General features: G+C 47.9%; 1 protein-coding gene across 1 annotated transcript in view; it reads right to left on the bottom strand.

Annotated features, from left to right (window-relative positions):
• Window positions 1-18,781, bottom strand: part of LOC115204016 (matrix metalloproteinase-17) — an 85,622-nt gene that overhangs the window by 7,053 nt on the left and 59,788 nt on the right. Inside the window, exons 4-5 of the mRNA XM_029769213.1 lie at window positions 11,081-11,367; window positions 450-626 (exon numbers count right to left, since the gene is read on the bottom strand). Of these exons, the coding sequence (XP_029625073.1) occupies window positions 450-626; window positions 11,081-11,367 (464 nt within the window). The remainder of the gene's footprint in view (window positions 1-449; window positions 627-11,080; window positions 11,368-18,781) is intronic.

Here is an 18,781-nt window from a genome sequence, read left to right on the forward strand (position 1 = left end):
TGCCACAGGGATGACCAATTAAAGCCCTCTCTTCGCTCCTTGCATATAAACAAATCAATTCTGCTTCCTGTGCCGAGGCCTTAGGTTTTCTGCTCTGCACCGCCGTGTCGTGCTGAGGGATGGGCGGCCACGTCCCGCTAGGAATCATGGGTAATTATAGGAGACATTTGCAATGAGTGGTTGAGGGGTGGTGGTGGGTAGGATTTTCCGCACAGCATGTGTACATAGAAGGGATGGCAGGATGCCAGTCCAGTGATCTGTGTAAGTGAGGTAGGCGGGGGCAGGTATAGAAGAGTTATGGAGGAGTAGCTAGGCAAGAGGTGTTCAGATGTGTGGACCGAAGGATAAAGATGACTGAAATAGGAAAGATAGGTGGAGAGTGGAGGGAGATGACTGAAAGAGAAGTGTTGGTTATAGTATAGGAGAGAGACGTGGGCTGGAGAACATACCGTAGAGCTGCCAGACGCGGACCTTGTCCTCATAGGGGAGGTCGTACTTGAGTGGGTCCCCCACAGGACCCTGGTAGTACGGCCTCATGATGGACTCTATTGCTGAGGTGTGGGCCAGGCCAATAGCATGACCAAACTCATGCACTGCTACCGCAAACAGATCCATCCCGTGAGAGTCTGAGGAGAGAGAGCGAAAGGATAGAAGTGAGAGAGATAACGGTGAGATTTCTCCATCCATTGGAGCAGAGAAATGCTTTAATAAAGCTTTTGTATCATGAACACACCCCTCACTGATAGACAAGACAGAAGAATGTTGTGTTGGACTTCCCTAGAAAGCCTTGGCTTGTGTGAACTGGAATGGCTCATAGGAGAAGGAGCCTATTGTGACATGATGAGGTAGGACCCAGGAGCAGAGAAGAGAATCAGATGATAGGTGACCGGGTTGATGCGACTCAGGATCTTGAATGGTCCTATGTAGCGCAGGGCGAGATTCCGAGAGTCCACTTTTAAGCGGAGATCACGAGTGGACAGCCACTCCCGTTGACCAGGTCAGAGGAGCCGAAGGTGTCTTCGGTGTCGGTTTGCCTGGTGTTGTTCTTAAACAGAGGAGTGGAACAAGGAGGATTGCGCTCTGGTCCAGGTGCGGCAAATTTGTCAAATGAACGCCTCTGCTGAGGGCACCCCCGCTTCGGCCTCTTGTTCAGGAAACGGGAGGGGAGGGGCGAACCCAAACTGATACTCGAAAGGCGATAGTTCGGCAGTGTGTTGTAAGCATATTCGGCCCAGATGAGGAACTTGCCCCAGTTGGTGGCTTGAGTGGAGACAAAACAGCGGAGGAACTTCTCCAGCTCCTGTTTGACCCACTCAGTCTGCCCATTCGTCTGTGGGTGGAAGCCAGAGGAGAGACTCCCGACGCCCCCAACAGGGAGCAGAAGGCTTTCCAATACTGCATGACAAACTGGGGGCCACGGTCCAAGACAATGTCCTGTGTGAGTCCTTGTAGTCGAAAGACATGGCTAATCATGAGATCAGCTGTCTCTTTGGCTGAGGGCAACTTGCATAGGGTGATGAAATGGGCGACCACCAGGATAGTGGTAAGCCCTTGGGATGGAGGTAACCCCATGATAAAGTCTAGGGACAGGTGGGCACCAGGGCCAGTTGGGGATGGACAGAGGTTGGAGCAACCCAGCCCGTTGCTGTCGTGAGGACTTGCTTTGGGTACAGATGAAGCAGGCCGTAGCGAAGGATCTCAGATACTCAATCATGTTGGGCCACCAGAATTTCCGCCTCAGGAACTCCAGTGTCGAATTAACCCCTGGATGCCCTGTTCATTTAGAGGAGTGTCCCCATTGTAGTACTCGAGAATGGGCTGATCATAGAACATAGAGTCTGTTAGTGGGACCCCCGCCGGGGTCAGGTTCTCAGTCTGGGCTTGTCAGTCCATGGTCTCAATACTCCATACCACAGGGGCCACAATGCGGGAGCTGGGGATGATGGGCTCGGGGTCTTTCTCCTCGTTAGAGACATCATGTTGTTTGGACAGGGTGTCTGCTTTCTGGTTCTTGGATCCCAGGCGATAGGCTAGTGTGAAGTTGAGGCAGGCCATTCGATTTCGTCTCTGCGTTATATTGGCATCGAACATGTCACCCTCCCGAGGAGAGGGGGTGACCTTGATAATTTATTGTTAAAACGAGAGGCTGCCTGGATCTTTAATTTAAAGACACTTGCTCCCTTCGGTCTCAACATAGACTTTGATCTGAAGCCATTCTTGTGATTATTGTGATTTTGCCATTGTAATTGTTTGTTAGATACTTTTTAGACTACAAATGCTATGATCATATGTTATCCATTTGTTTGTCTTTTTGTATGTTCCTTGTATACCATTTTTTAAATATTTCAGTTAACCAATGATATTAGGCCATACTTGGCCATGATTACAAACACCTGTGTGTCTCTTGACACTATATAAATGACTCATCTCTCAGTGTTTGTGATGATACCCTGATGAAGACAGCTTAGCTGTCGAAACGTTGGTTATTAAAATTTTTGCATCTGAGCTCTTAGAGTGTGCGGCTTTCCTTTATTTTCTAGTGTGAAGTTGAACCTGTTAAAAAACAGAGCCCACCGAGCCTGGCGAGTGTGCAACCTCTTGGCTTCTTGAATGGAGACCAAGTTCTTGTGGTCCGTCCAGATCACGAAGGAATGAGGTGCCCCCACCAACCAGTGTCTCCACTTCTCAAGGGCCCACTTAACTGCCAAGAGCTCCCGGTTGCCAGCATCGTAGTTGCATTCCACCTTTGAGAGCCGCTTGGAGAGAAAGGCACATGGGTGCAGTTTCCTGTCCCCCTCATTCTGCTGTGAAAGGACCGCTCCTGCTCCAGTATCCGAGGCGTCCACCTCTACCACAAAGGGACGAGCAGGATCAGGATGAACAAGGATGGGTCCGGAGGTGAAATGTCGAGCTCCTTTAATGCCCTGTCAGCCTCCGGGGTCCAGCAAAACTGGGTCTGGGACTGACGGGTTAGGCCTGTGAGTGGCGCTGCCACCGCACCAAAGTTGAGTATAAAACGTCTGTAAAAATTTGAAAAACCCTGGTCTTGTTTGAGTGAGGCGGGACGGGGCCAGTCGGTGACCACCATGCAGGATGTGTTCTGGAAGGGTCTTGGAGAAAATCAGGATGTCGTCGGGGTAAATAAAGACGAAACGATTCAACATGTCCCTAAGAGTGTCATTGACCAATGCCGAATGGCATGACTAAATAATCATAGTGGCCACTAGGGGTGTTAAAGATAGTTTTCCATTCATCTCCCTCCCTGATTCTCACCAGATTGTAAGCATTGCGGAGGTCCAGTTTGGTGAAAAATTGGGGCCCTTGGGCAAGCTCCAAGGTGGAGGACATCAGGGGTAGGGGGTAATGGTTCTTAATCATAATCCTGTTCAGCCCTCGGTAATCGATGCAGGGACACAGACCCCCATCCTTCTTTCCCACGAAGAATAAGCTTGCGCGAGCTGGGGATGTTGAGGAACGAATGAAGCCTGCCTCCAGCAACTCCCGGATGTAGTCGTCCATGGCTGCCGCTTCAGGGGCCGAGAGGGAGTACAGAATCTGAATCTGCAGAGGGATGGGGCATTTCACGCAGGGGATTTGTAATTCTCTGGCGAGGTCCTGATCAATGAAATGATGCGCGGCCCCGGAGTCCACAAAGGCTTGAATATGGTGCTGATGGTTGTCCCAGTGTAGGGTCACTGGTAATGACAGATGATGACTGGGAGTGACTACACAGCTTGTCAGGGTCTCCCCCTGTCCTGGCGAGCCCCTGTGTTTCCCGTAAGCTCTGGGCATGTAGAACGGACAGAGATGGCCGAGACCTCCGCAGTAGAGGCAGCAGCCTTTCCACATGCACCTGTCGCCTTCCTGTGGGCTCAGACGTGTGCGTCCCAGCTGCATGGGCTCCTCAGTACTGTGGAAACCAGGATACTGGGAGGGTATCAAAGGGGCGCTGTCTCACTCATTCTTGGATGCGGTTGTCGATCTTCAATTCAAGCGTTATCAGGGACTCAAGTTCCTCTCCCAGTTTCTGAGAGGCCAGTTAATCCTTGATAGAGTTAGATAGACCCTGGTGGAAGGCAGTGACCAGTGCCTCAGTATTCCACCCACTCTCGGCAGCGAGGGTGCAGAACTCAATGGTGAAGTCAGCCACTGGTCTGGCCGCTTCGCGGAGGTTGAAGAGCCGGCTTGCCGCTTCTCGTCTGCCGATTGGGTGGTCGAAGACTCGTTGCAACTTGGAAATGAAGGCTGATATCAAATCAAATTTTATTGGTCACATACACATATTTAGCAGATGTTATTGCGGGTGTAGAGAAATACTATGGAGCTGCAGGATGGTGGCTGCTGTTCCCACACCACCGTTGCCCCATGCCATGGCTTTACCCGAGAGTAGAGAGAGGATATAGGTGATCTTGGCCCGATCGGTGTGGAACAAGAAGGACTATAGCTCGAACACCAGAGAGCACTGTGTTAGGAACCCTTTGCATCTTCCCGGGTGGCCGTCATACTACTCAGGGGCTGGGATCTTAGGTTCCCGGTGCCGGTTCCCTGGGAAATCTACGGTGACAACTGGAGCACTGGGCGCTGAGACTTAGGCAATGGCTCTTCCTGGGTTGTGGGTGTGCATTGGTTGGAGGGAGTCGGTAAGTGGCCGGAGAGTCTCTGATATTTGGGAAAGTTGTTCTTGCTGTCACCCCAGCAGTGCTCCTTGGTGGGTTATAACATTCTTGATCTGGTCGATCTCTGCTGGGTCCATGCTGGAGGCAGACGCTTGCTGTGACATGAGGTAGGACCCAGGAGCAGAGAAGAGAACCAGACGAGGAACCAGTGGTTTAGAATAAACGTAAATACCTTACTTGGAAAAAGTTCAACAGTAGGTACAAAGTAAAACTGGGACAACAACAAACACTAGGACTCGACAATCTACTCAGGAGACAAACACACACAGCAAACAAATCAAGCATCTGCAAAGGGTAACAGAAAACACACATCTCTTAAAAGGGAATCATAATTAGTAATAGAAAACACCTGAGTGTCATAATAGTCTCTAGGGCGGTCTCTGCCTCCCTCTTGTGACAGGTGGGACCATGACGCCAATCTCCTGTTTCTGTAGCGTAAGGCAGCTTGATGGACGCTAGTCTATTGCAGGGCCTTAACCCCAATTGATCTCCTTAATGTTGAGTGTCAAGCAAAAAGCAAATCGTTTTTGCAGTCTTTGGTATGACTCGGCCGAGAATCAAACTCCCAACTTTTCAATCTCAGGGTGGACACTGTTTTTCTCTTACTTCTGAACTCATCTTCATATAGTTACAGTTAAGAAGAGTGGCAGGCAGGCACAGAGGCTTTTAATGCTTTTAGGGTAGTGGTGCAGAGAGATAGTTATGGAAATGCAGTCTGATCCACGAGCTGTCAGTCACAGACGAGCATGGAGGGACACCTGGAGCGAGGGCAGCATGCTAGAAATACTGTTCCTCTCCTCCACGGCTGAATTTGCTTAAAAAAAAGAAAGAAAACCTGTTTGTCTGGCTCTGTTAAGCGAGACCAAGAGTTCTAACCTGTGGCTAAGAGATTTCGATTGCGGCTCTACCATCCACCAAACTCGGTGTGGTGTGTGTTAGTGTGCCACAGCTAGCTAGGTTCCCTGGTGCTTTGTGTGTGGCTAGCTTTAGATTAGCACAGGCTTGGCTGCGTCTCAGGGTCATGCTCAAACACAGACAAATGAGAGAGTTGGTGATAGATTCACTCCTGGTTAGTGCAGCCACCAGGGCGAGGAAAGCCCAATACATGTTGTAATCTAAGGGAGCATATTGTGCAGAAATGGAATGGAGAAATGGTGGAGGAGGAAGGGAGAGAAGGGAGGAAGAGATACAAGGAGGGAGAGAGGTTATGGTACCATGGTGCCATTTCCTTTACAAGGAGTATGCAGGGTGGAGGAGGAAGCATCTGGGCTGGGATGGGTGGCAGCAGGAGGTACAGAGAGAGAGAGAGAGAGAGAGAGAGAGAGAGAGAGAGAGAGAGAGAGAGAGAGAGAGAGAGAGAGAGAGAGAGAGAGAGAGAGAGTACAGGCCAGATGGAGTCTGTCTGTCCCATTAGATTTGGGGATGGGAACCTTTTCTAAAAGCAAGCCACAGGTGGCCAGAAAAGGGTGCTTCTAGGAAAACTTTAGGAGTCTGTGGAGGATGAGAGGAACAATCCCCTATTCCCTTTTAGAGTCCTTTGTTCACTGACTACAGCAGGTTCAGCTTTGTGACTGTTTACTCAGCCAAAATACTATCAGCATTGTGGAACCTGACTCCATGCCCCTGTGACCATCTCCAAATATGACTAGGGCTCCATTTCGATGTCTCTCTCCATTCCTCAGGAGAGGGCTGCTGTTCCTCTGTGGTGATGGCGACGGTGGTGATGGCGTACAGCCTGTTAGCCATGGGGTGCACCCTGGTCTCTGAGGAGCCAGTCAGCCAGAACAGGGAGACTAAATGACTGGCTGACAGCTTGATAATGTGGATGAGCAGGGTGGAGCAATTTCTACCTTCTACCATATCATTCTCGTCTCTGTCTCTCTGTCTCTCTGTCTCTCTTTCTCTCTCCCAGTTTCACACAAACATGAACACACTCAAGTGTGCACACGCACACAGGCATGAACCAAAGCCAAAGTGAAAACACACCTGCTTAATGAGCCTTTTGTTTCGGCCACCGTAAGCTGTCTGCATTAGCGAGCAATCAGCTGCGAGATAATGAATAAAAGCATTCTGTCTGCTGTCAAAACAAAAACAGCCTTCCATTTATGTGACTCGGGCCCCAAGAGCCTACCCTGGCCACCACATTTGATGTCACCCCTTACAATCAACCAGTGGGGAGCAGAATGCTAGCGAACTTAAATGGAGCGTTCAGCATTCTTCTAGCTCCACTGTTCTTCAAATGGCCATTTTAAATCCAGTGGTAATTACGTCCATTAGCAGATGGTCCTCAAAGGGTGGAAAGTTGTAAAGTCCTGACAAGAACAATACAATGGGAGATGTTTTCAGAGAATAGGCAAGGGGCGAGAGGGAAAAAAAGGGTGAGAGGAAAAGCAATTACTCAAGTCCTTATTCCTCTGATAATGTCCATCCTTCTTAAGAAGATTAGGGCCCAGGACGTCTACTGAACCTCCGCGTTTCACTGCTAGCGCTTGACCTTACAAGTTACCAACCTCTCCAAAGATGATCTTCTTGTTGGAAAGCTGCAGCAACAACAACCCACTCCAATATCTAGGATATTGGGGGAAAAAAGCCAGGGCCAGGCCTTGAATCCTGTTGCAGACTGACTGAAAAGGACCTGAATGAAAGAAGCACCTGTATGGCTCGCTGTTATGACAGAAAACTAGGGACAACTAGTTAAGGTTTAACTCCCCTTTCTAACCCAAAGCACCAACAATGTTTACATTAAGCATGTCAAAGAACGCAATCCTTCAGTGTCTTAAAACACAACAATAACCATATCACACATACATGTACATAACATTTGTCAAGGTAAGGCATTGGTATCAGTTTTAGTAAGAGATCTTCGAGATTAGTATCCTACTGTGTGGGGGGAATAAGAGTCGCGGTGTTGACCCGACGGACTGTGACGTTGAGAAGAAGTTAAGAGATGCTTAATTAACTGTCTTTCCTGCGCCTTGGCGACTCACGTCTGCCACCAGAGAGTCAAGGATAACACGAAACGCAAACAAACACAAATAAATCCAAGTGCTGAAGGACTAGGAAACTATACAAGAAATCAAGATGGTGGTTTGGGGGCGTTCATTCGTTTCAGTAAAAGGGTTCATATCATAAGCAAATACTGGAGCGATCTCATTCCCTGTGTGGGTTGAGAAGGGTAAATCATAATATTTATCATCATCATTATCCTTCACTTCCACCTCCTCATCATCATCATCATTTATTCATGCAGTGATGTGAGATGGCTTGGAGAGAGGCTGGATTTTCCAATCATCTTCCTTCACTTTCTCCCACTTCATTAAATCTAACCCTCCATCCGCCAACCCTCTCAGTGTATTCCCTTGACCCCCACCGCCTCTCTCCCTCCCTCCCTGTCTGCTCCACCTGCCAGTCCCCGTGTAGGCAGCTGCTGCCTGCCTGCCCGGCCTGGTCTGGCCTGGTGGGAGCCCTAATTGGAGCAGACTGAGCCACTGTCCAGGAGCATATGGCCCCCAGGCCTCCTGCAGGACAGAGGGAGACCAGGGCACGGCCTGGCAGCCTGGCCCCATCACCAGGCATACAAGCTGGGCCAGTCTGCATCACACAGCCCCGCTACTCTCCTACCCCCCACACTGAGGTCTGGGTCCCACAAGCAAGCATACAAGGCACTCCCTCGTCTTCCATTCGGCAAATCAGATCAGTACTCTTGCTTCCTGTTTAAAAGCAGAAGCTGAAACAGGAAGTACCTGCGATTCGCTTCGTTGGGAAATGGTCACCAAAATCAGAGGATATGCTTCAGGACTGCTTTTGAGACTCCGCCGATAACATCGACGAGCTAACCACCTCCATCACCAGCTGATTAGAAAATGCATTAGCAATGTTGTACCCACTGTGAGGGTTCGCTGCTTCCCAAATCAAAAGCCCTGGATTAACACTAAGGTTGGCGTCAAACTAAAGAGCAGGGCTACCGCACACAGAGCTATTGTAAACAACCCTGATGCTACGGCCGAAGACAGGAAGTACAAGAAGGCCCACTATGACCTCCGCAGAGTCATCAAACGAGTAAAAAGACAATGTAGGAAAACGGTGGAATTGTACTACACAGGTACCGACGCATGCCACATGTGGCAGGGGCTACAGTCTAGTACGGATTAGAAAGGAAGACCCAACCGCGATCTGCCCAACAGTTCCTCTCTACCAGACGAACTCAAGGCATTTTATGCACGCTTTGACAACAACAACGAGCCGGGAGTGAGGGCCGTCACCAACCCAGAGGACTGGGTGATCTCTGAGGCAGACGTGAGAAGGGTCTTTAATCAGGTCAACACCCGCAAAACCGCGGGCCCCGACAGTATTCCAGGGAGCGTTCTCAGAGTAATTTTCAACCTCTCCTTGTCCCAGTCTGCAATCCCCACATGTTTTAAGATGACCACAGTCACCCATGTTCATAAGAACTCTAAGGTTTCATGCCACAATGATTACCACCCTGTAGCACTCACTTCCATAATCATGAAATGCTTTGAGAGGCTGGTTACGGCACACACTATCTCCATCATCCCAGCCACCCTAGACAGACTCCAATTTGCATACTGCCCCAACAAATCCATAGATGACGCAATCTAAATTGCTCTCCACACTGCCCTCATCCACCTAGAGGAAATGGGGGGGACGAGCACGCCCCCATCCACATCGATGGGTTGGCAATGGAGCAGGTAGACAGCTCAGTGTCCAAATCACTAAAGATTTAACATGGTCCAAACACACCCACACAGTCAAGAAGAAGGCGTGACAGCGCCTCTTCACCCTCAGGAGGTTGAAAACGTTGGCATCGGCCCTCAAATCCTTAAAAGGTTCTATCGATGTACCATTGAGAGCATTTTGACTGGCTGCATCACTGCTTGGTATCTCAATAGCACCGCCCTCGATCGATTGCGCAACAGAGGGTTGTGTGGACAGAGCAGTACATTACCGGGGCCAAGCTCCCTGCCATCCAGGACCTCTTCATCAGGCGGTGTTAAAAAAAAGGCCTGGAAAATCATCAAAGACCCCAACAACCCAAGCCATAGACTATTTTCTCTGCTGCAGCACGGAAAGAGGTAGCAATGGGCTTCTGACACCAACAGGCTTTTGAACAGCTTCCATCCCCAAGCAATACAACTAATAAATAGCTAACAAATTAGCTACACGGACTGAGATTACCTTATATCTTTATTGACCTTTTATTTCAGTCTCTATGCACACTCACAGGGCCCTACACACTCACACACACTGCGACACTCCAACACACACACAAACACTCACTTACGCCATAATTCTCTCACTCACACATAATATGCACATACATTTATACTGACTCTACACACCCACGCACATACAAGAGGCTGCTACTCTGTTCATCTTATATCCTGTTGCCTAGTCACCTTACCCCTAAACTGTACATATCTACCTCCATCATTCCAGTATCCCTACACATTGTTCATATGGTATTGGAACTGACTTTTTAAATATATGCTTACTTATTTACTTTATTGTGTATTTCATATGACCTATTTTTATTTCTCAAGTTTTTTTTCTTCTAGTAATACATCGTTATTGATTATTGCATTGTGGGGTTTTGAGTTTGCAAGAAAGGCATTTCACTGTACTTGTGCATGTGACATTAAAACTTGAAACTTGGGTCCGTTTGTCTTTGGGAGGGGGCTGGATCTGTCCTGCCCTGTTAGAGAGGTAATGGGCCAGCATACATCACACATTACATCACCTCTCCAGATGTGTTTGGCTGTCTATCTTTGGAGGTATTGGGCTTGGCTAGAGTGGAACGTGAATCTATAAACTGTAGGATCTGCACTTCTGGGTGCTCTCAGCGGTTCTAGTCTCATCATAGACAGGGAGACGTAGGTGGAGCTCATTCTTGAGAAAAAGAGACATTTTCCAAAACTGTCTGCACTCGCCTGCCACCCTCTTCCTCCGTCTGTCTCGGGAAGGAAGGAGAGGTAAGGTCATAACAGAGAAGGCATGACTTTCTCCATCAGAGATGGACAGGGAGGGAGCGATGGGGAAGTGACATTGTGTCCACTCAGTCTAATGAGAATGGGAGAGGGGAGAGGGAAGAGGAGGTGGGCAGTCCTCAGCCGAGCAGCCGGGCAGCAGCAGTCAGACTTAATGATTAATGAGAGCATCCCTGTGTCTGGGAGCATTTAGTAGATCTGATCGACCCATGGCTGACCGACCAACCGCTGGAGCTGCAAGGTGTCACTGGGCATCACACACATGCACCCACGTGCAAACTCCTGGAAATGTACTTCATACACCTAAATATAATGAACAAATTAACATGATATCACATATACAATACATGCACAATACACACTAGTCACTGAAGGTACAGTAAACCACCAACCACTCACCTGGTGATCTGAAGGTCCAGGCTTCATCATCATCAAAGTGAGTGTCCCCTGCCGTGAACCTCTCTCCGGGGAAGAAGGCGTGTGCCACGGTGCCTCCCGGCCCATCGAAAGGGTACCCGTCGTTGTGGTCGGCCTTGGTGAAGTCGATCTGGATGTCTGCGTCGTTGCCCGCCACTTCATGGAAATTGAGGGGTGAGATGTCACTCCAGACCTTGAGGGCGTAGTACATGAGAGCTCGTACCGTATCTCGACCCAACAGAGGAGACTCCTTAGGAAAGGTACGTATCCTGGAGATGGAGAGGAGAAGAGAAGAGGGAGAGGGGACCAGGTGGGAGAAGAAGAGAGGAGAAGAGGAGAGGGGACGAAGGAGAGGATGAGAGGAGAGTGGAAGCAGATGGAAGTAGGAACAGGGAGAGAGGAGGGCCAGGCAAGAGAGGAGAAAAAAGATAAGAGGAGAGAGTGAGAGTGAGAGGTCAAAATTAGAATACAGTACAAGTACACTGGCAGAGCTGCATTCACTGTTCAACAAAATGTTAGCTGATGCCAAAATATTGCCAGTTCATGCATGACTACAGGGCTTGTTTGCAGATACCCACTGATTGTATCTCCTTTTCCATTTCATGGCTTGGTGAGCCCTCGTAGCTGGAAACACATTGACCATAGTATTAGAATACATCAACATCTTTGAACTGAGTTGCGGAGTGAGAGGAGAAAGACACAAAATTAGATTTTTTAGGAATAACTTTTGAGGTACTCTCCTCCCTCCCTTCTCTCTCTCTCTCTCGCTCTCTCTCTCACACGCTCTCTGTCTCCCTACCTCCCTCTCTCCCTCTGCTGCAGCAGTAATAGGATTTGAATAAACAGTGGGTCAAACTCTCGCCCTCTCTATCCCCTCTCTCTATTTCCTACCCCTCTTCTCTCACTCTCCTCTGTGTGTGTTTGTCCAAACCGTACAGTGGGTGATTGGGAACCCACCGTGCCACTCCCACACACACATCCCCTCTCCTGCGAGGGCCATTTGGCCTCTCCACCCCAGACCAGATCGGTAGGAAATGTATGTAAAGATCACCTGTTAAAGCTTGAGGCCCGCTAGGAGTCACCCACACACACAGACCCCCCCCCACACACACACAGACCCATACACACAGACCCCCACACACACAGACCCACAGACCCACACACACACAGACACAGACCCCCACACACAGACCCACACACACAGACCCACACACACACAGACCCACACACACACACAGACCCACACACACACACAGACCCACACACACACAGACCCACATATACACAGACCCACATATACACAGACCCACACACACACAGACACAGACCCCCACACACAGACCCACACACACAGACCCACACACACACAGACCCACACACACAGACCCACACACACACACACAGACCCACACACACACACAGACCCACACACACACACAGACCCACACACACACACAGACCCACACACACACACACAGACCCCCACACACAGACCCACATACCCACACACACACAGACATAGACCCACACACAGACCCCCCCCCCCCACACACACAGATCCACACACACAGAGTGGGATTCACTTAGCTAGCCATTCTCCATTCTCTATCCACTAAGACCAGGACTATCACATTCCCCAGCAATAACCCCAGACCAAACACACACTCAATAGCATTATTACAGGTGTCTGGTCAGCCGTAGTGTAGGAATAGCAGCTTGCTAGCCAAGGTCAGAGGCAGCCTCCCCTGCATCACAGATACACCTTAGAGACTGCTGCCCTATGTACAGAGTCTAGATCTGACAAGCGAGGTATGTGATGTCTCCAATTTCTTTGAGCATTCAATATGGCTCAGTGTTATTGTACAGTCATTGTTGATGTGTCGATCATTTTGGACCCCACTGTAAGAAGATACATTTTTTTATGTTTTGGCTCTGTACTCAAGCACTTTGAATTTGACCTGATAAAATGACTATGTAGCATGTCTATGTATCATATGCAGACTGTCAGCTTAAGTTTGATGGTATTTTCATCCACATCGGGTGAACCGTTTAGAAATTACATCAGTTTTTGTACATAGTTTCCCCCCACTTTAGGGGACCAAAGGTTTTGGGGACAATTCCCTTATATGTGTATTAAAGTAGTCATAAATTTTGTATTTGGGCCCATATTCCTAGCACACAATAATAACATCAAGCTTCTCACTCTACACACTTGTTGGATGTATTTGCTGTTTGTTTTGGTTGTGTTTCACATTATTTTGTGCCCAATAGAAATAGATGGTAAATCAAGTCTCCCAGGCGCAACTCAAATGTTGACTTTTCGTTTGCAAGTCCAGTCACAGCTCCTGCAGTCCTGCAATCCCATAGTCTGATGACTCAGAATAAGAGTGGAAAAAATGAAAAAACGAAGAACGTTGAGACAAAGTCATTTTCTCTTTCTCACTTAAATCTCTCAGCATGATTAACCTCCCTAGCCCTGATATGAAATGCGCTGTCTTTCTCTCTTCATGGAAACTTATATATGCAAACACACAGATTCTCTCTACTGACAGACATATGCAGACACACATGGACACGCGCAGGTGTGTTTAAAGGATGTCACGGATTCTTGCTTAACAAGTACCTCTTCCTCCTGATTCGGCTCACACCGAGGCTCAAACCCAGGACCTCTGCTTTGAAAGCACATGTGACCGCCCTCCCAGAGCCTCTTGCCACTGTTATCAGTTGCGCCACATGAAAAGCTAGCTGATCAGCTATTCGGTGGCGCAAGTGGACACACACACACACACACACACACACACACACACACACACACACACACAACATAGTGCTCTTGTACACTAAGGACCTGGGGAAGAGTTGCAGGGGTACTATTTGAAGGATGTGCCTATTTGAAGGCTAGAAAATAAATTGCAGCTCTCGACATGTTTAATTAAAAGTAGCTCTCATGCTAGAAAAGGTTGGAGACCCCTCCTCCAGGGAGAGCCCTGTGTGAGTCTCTGTCAGCCCTGACCGAGACAAGTCTTCTTCTCTTTGTTCCTCTGAAAGGGACCGCCACCTCTGTCCTGCTAAACTGTCTATGGCCGTGAGAAAATAATAGGAATGGTTGCTGACACAGGGACTTAACAGTACCTCTTATTCTATTAACTTTGACACACTGGGCTGAGTAACAACTGAGTGTTAAAAAAGATCATCGCAAAGTTAAAATGCAGTGAACTTGTGAGGTTTAAAGATAGTGTCCTTCAGCAGGATAATACTCCCGTCCCTCAATAAATCCTTTGTCAGGAGTGAGTCCCATCTTCCTCCATCTCCCTGTCAGAGTGGCTATCCCAGCCGTCAATCACGGCTCTAATGATGACAGCACAGGGAGCAGGGTGGAATTGATGTGGTGTCCCCTCGTTATTAGTATCACTTTATGGTAACACCCTCATCATTAGATCACCCAGCTATGGTACAATGACGAAGTGATGGGGCTTCCTTAGGTTCCTTGGGTCTGTCCTTTGGTTCACATACACCCGACTCTCCCCTCCCCTACTGTATCCCTAAAATATATATTTCCTTAACACTTGTGTGTGTGTGCACCACTGGACATATGTGACAACCTATACTGAATCCAACTTATCACTCTTATCCATGCTCTTTCTCTGATCCATTGTATGCGTTAAGTCACTCAAATCCAAATAGGAACCAGAGGGTACACTAAGGTCATGGTGACAGAGTGACTGATGCGTATAATGACTGTCTCCTTCCTCCAGTGCAGCATGCTAACCCCAGCCAGCCAGCCAGCTGGACTAGACAGACAGTACAGGGAAGTGAATCAGAGCTCGAGACCGACAGACAGACAGGAAAGTGAATTAGAGCAGTAGACAGAAAGACAGACAGATAGACAAACAGATAGACATGGACGTGAATTAGATCAGTAGACAGACTGACAGAGAGCATGAGAGAGAGAGAGAGAGAGAGAGAGAGAGAGATGGAGGGAGGGAGTGAGTGAGGGAGGCTGCTCTGCTTTCCCCACCTATCTGTTCAGGTGATTAATACATCCGCTAACGAGCAGGAGGCTGTCTGCTGGGGGATAATGGGCTAACAGTGTGGGATGAACTGGACTGTGTGTGTGTGTGTGTGTTTGTGTGTAGGTATTTGCTTGTGTGTATCATTAGGAGGCCGTGTCTTCTGTCTAACTATAATGTGATTTATGCTTGATTCTGCAGGCTCTGTATGGAGGGGGTGACGCCAATGCAGATCCTCCGGAGCCTCGCAGAGGCCAAATTGAGCCGTGCGCCTCCCAAATTTTGTTGATGGTAGGTGGGGGCGGTACATCCTGTATAAACACACTCCCTTTCTTGACAACTTCTTTCACAACAAACATGGAGAAATTTGATGAAAGGCGTTTGCAAATATAAACATCTTCATGATACCTCGTGTAGGGATTTGAAAGACATGAAAATGCAAATAGTCTGGGTAGTCATTTGATTAGATGTTCAGGAGTCTTATGGCTTGGGGCTAGAAGCTGTTTAGAACCTCTTAGACTTGCCTTGCGGTAGCAGAGAGAACAGTCTATAACTAGGGTGGCTGAAGTCTTGGCAGGAAGCTTGGCCCCAGTGAATTACTGGGCTGTACGCACTACCCTCTAGTGCCTTGTGGTTGGAGGCCGAGCAGTTGCCATACCAGCCAGTGATGCAACCAGTCAGGAAGCTCTAGATGGTGCAGCTGTAGAACCTTTTGAGGATCTGAGGACCCATGCCAAATCTTTTCAGTCCCCTGAGGGGGAATAGGCTTTGGTGAGCCCTCTTCATGACTGTCTTGGTGTGCTTGGACCATGTTAGTTTGTTGGTGATGTGGACACCAAGGAACTTGAAGCTCTCAACCTGCTCCACTACAGTCCTTTCGATGAGAATGGGGGCGTGCTCGGCCATCCCTTTCCTTTGTCTTGATCACGTTGAGGGAGAGGTTGTTTTCCTGGCACCACACGGCCAGGTCTCTGACCTCCTCCCTACAGGCTGTTTCGTTGTTGTCGGTGATCAGGCCTACCACTGCTTGTCATCTGCAAACTTAATGATGGTGTTGGAGTCTTGCCTGGCCGTGCAGTCATGAGTGAACAGGGAGTACAGGAGGGGACTGAGCATGCACCCCTGAAGGGCTCCAGTGTTGAGGATCAGCTTGGCAGATGTGTTGTTACCTACCCTTACCACCTGGGGGCGGCCGTCAGGAAGTCCAGGATCCAGTTGCAGAAGATGGTGTTTAGTCCCAGGATCCTTAGCTTAGTGATGAGCTTTGAGGGCACTATGGTGTTGAACGCTGAACTGTAGTCAATGAACAGCATTCTCACATACGTGTTCCTTTTGTCCAGGTGGGAAAGGGCAGCGTGGAGTGCAATAGAGATTGCATCATCTGGGGATCTGTTAGGGCGGTATGGAAATTGGAGTGGGTCTAGGGTTTCTGGGATAAAGGTGTTGATGTGAGCCATGACCAGCCTTTCAAAGCACTTCATGGCTACAGATGTGAGTGCTACGGGTCAGTAGTCATTTAGGCAGGTTACCTTAGTGTTCTTGGGCACAGAACAGTGTTCTTAGCCCTGAATCACTCGAGTGGTGCGTTTTAAGAGGTGCAGACCAATTTATTGGATGTGTATGACTCACTCCGCTATCTTCTGCTCCCTGAAGCGCAAGAAGTATTAATGCTCTGACTTCTGTGGAGGCTGAATCGCCGTAAACGCTGTAGGCCACTGCAGATGGCGGATTGACCATAAACCAGCTCTAATGCTGGGGCTGTTCTGGGTTCATGTCACAACAGCTAGGTCCACCAACCTCCGCTCTCCTCAATCGCTCTGTCTTAGCCAATCAATCTTCATCATCACACTAGTCAGTTCTGAAATCAGCCTATCATGGTGTCCTATACATTACTCCAGTCAACGATAGCGTGTCGCATGACATCAAGGCATTATTACTGGATTTACCATGATCATTGTTCCATACTTCTCACTGTTAAAAGGATACTTTGGGATTTTACTTCCACAGAGTCAGATGAACTAGTGGATACCATTTTTATGTCTCTGTGTCCAGTATGAAGGAAGTTAGATGTAGTTTCGCAAGCCAATTCTAACTAGCGTTAGCGCAATGACTGGAAGTATATGGGTATCTGCTAGCATGCAGATAAAGGGCCTCAATCCCGAAATATTCCTTTAAGTGTTGTCTCACAGGTGACTAGTCTATCTTTTGACATCAAATCGAAATCAACCAGTCTCATACTTTCAAAAAAATAATATGATACATGGACAACAAAACAACACAAGATCAATCCCTAGTTTGGGGTTTAAGATACAGTATTATATGTTTGTGTGTTCCTAAAATAGAGCCTGTTTTGGACTGGCTGTGAGTTCTGCCTCTGCTATTGATTATGTTACAAATACCCCTTCCTTCAATGGGTCGATATGGTAATCCAGCCCAATAGAGAATAACCTTCGCTGACAGGCTAGGGCTGCTAGCCCACTAACAAGCCACAGGAGGTTGGTGGCACCTTAACGGGCTCGTGGTAATGACTAGAGCGGAATATGTGGAATGGTAACAAATACATCAAACACATGGTTTCCAGGTTTCCATTCCATTTGCTCCATTCTTCCCATGGCCTCCTGTGCCATGGGCTCTATTTTAACGAACCCAACGCAATGGTAAATGTAAGCGCAGGCTGTAGCGCTATAGGTTCTGGGGTGTGTCATAAATATTTTAGCTTTTTTTACTATTACAATTATCGGTGTTTGATGAATAATCAAGTTGTGGTAGTGTCGAGGCTTGGCCACTCACTGGCCAATCAGAACGTGCTCCATGGGGAAATATGTGGTTGCTTCCAGTTGTGTATTTACAATCCTTTAATGTATTGCCTTGGAATCAACTGTAATTCCAATGTTAGTCTGTTATAGTTTGTTAAAAGGCTTTTAGAAACGAAATAACTAAATATATGTCACGCCCTGACGTGAGAGAGAGGGTTTGTTTCTCTATGTGGTTAGGTCAGGGTGTGGGGTGGGGTGGGCATTCTATGTTTTGTATTTCTTTGTGTTGGGCCGAGTATGGTTCCTAACCAGAGGCAGCTGTCTATCATTGTCTCTGATTAGGAACCATACTTAGGCAGCCTTTTTTCCACATGTGTTTGTGGGATCTTATTTTTGTATTGCTTTGTGTGCCTACAGAACGTGACGGTCGTATTTTCTATGTTCAGTACTTTTTATCGTGTTCTGAGTAAATAAATCACAAGATTAACATATTCCACGCTGCACCTTGGTCGACTCCTTTTGACGAAGGTAACAATATAGACCTATCTTTGCTAAATACGTTAACTTGAACCCATTTACAGTCCACATTGTTCTAAGTAATTGCATGTCTTCAAAATCATTCACACTGATGTAGAGGCTAGGCCTACTGTAAATTATATTATGGCTGAGCATGGACATGGCAAACATTGTCAAAAAGCAAGATTAAATTCATTATTGATAAGGCCTAAACAAAGCGAAACAACATCTTGTTTTAAATATGCTATGTCACACTTACAGGCACCATAACTTCGGCCCGTGGGCATATAATATTAAAACAAAGCAGACTATGGAGGGTTTTACTCACATCCAAACTTCTCACAGTAGCTGGACAAAGATCCAATATAAAGAGAAAGGGAGCATGTCCACTCACCGTTATA

The sequence above is a fragment of the Salmo trutta genome, chromosome 12, assembly GCF_901001165.1.
Source record: "Salmo trutta chromosome 12, fSalTru1.1, whole genome shotgun sequence".
In the NCBI taxonomy this organism is placed as follows: Eukaryota; Metazoa; Chordata; class Actinopteri; order Salmoniformes; family Salmonidae; genus Salmo; species Salmo trutta.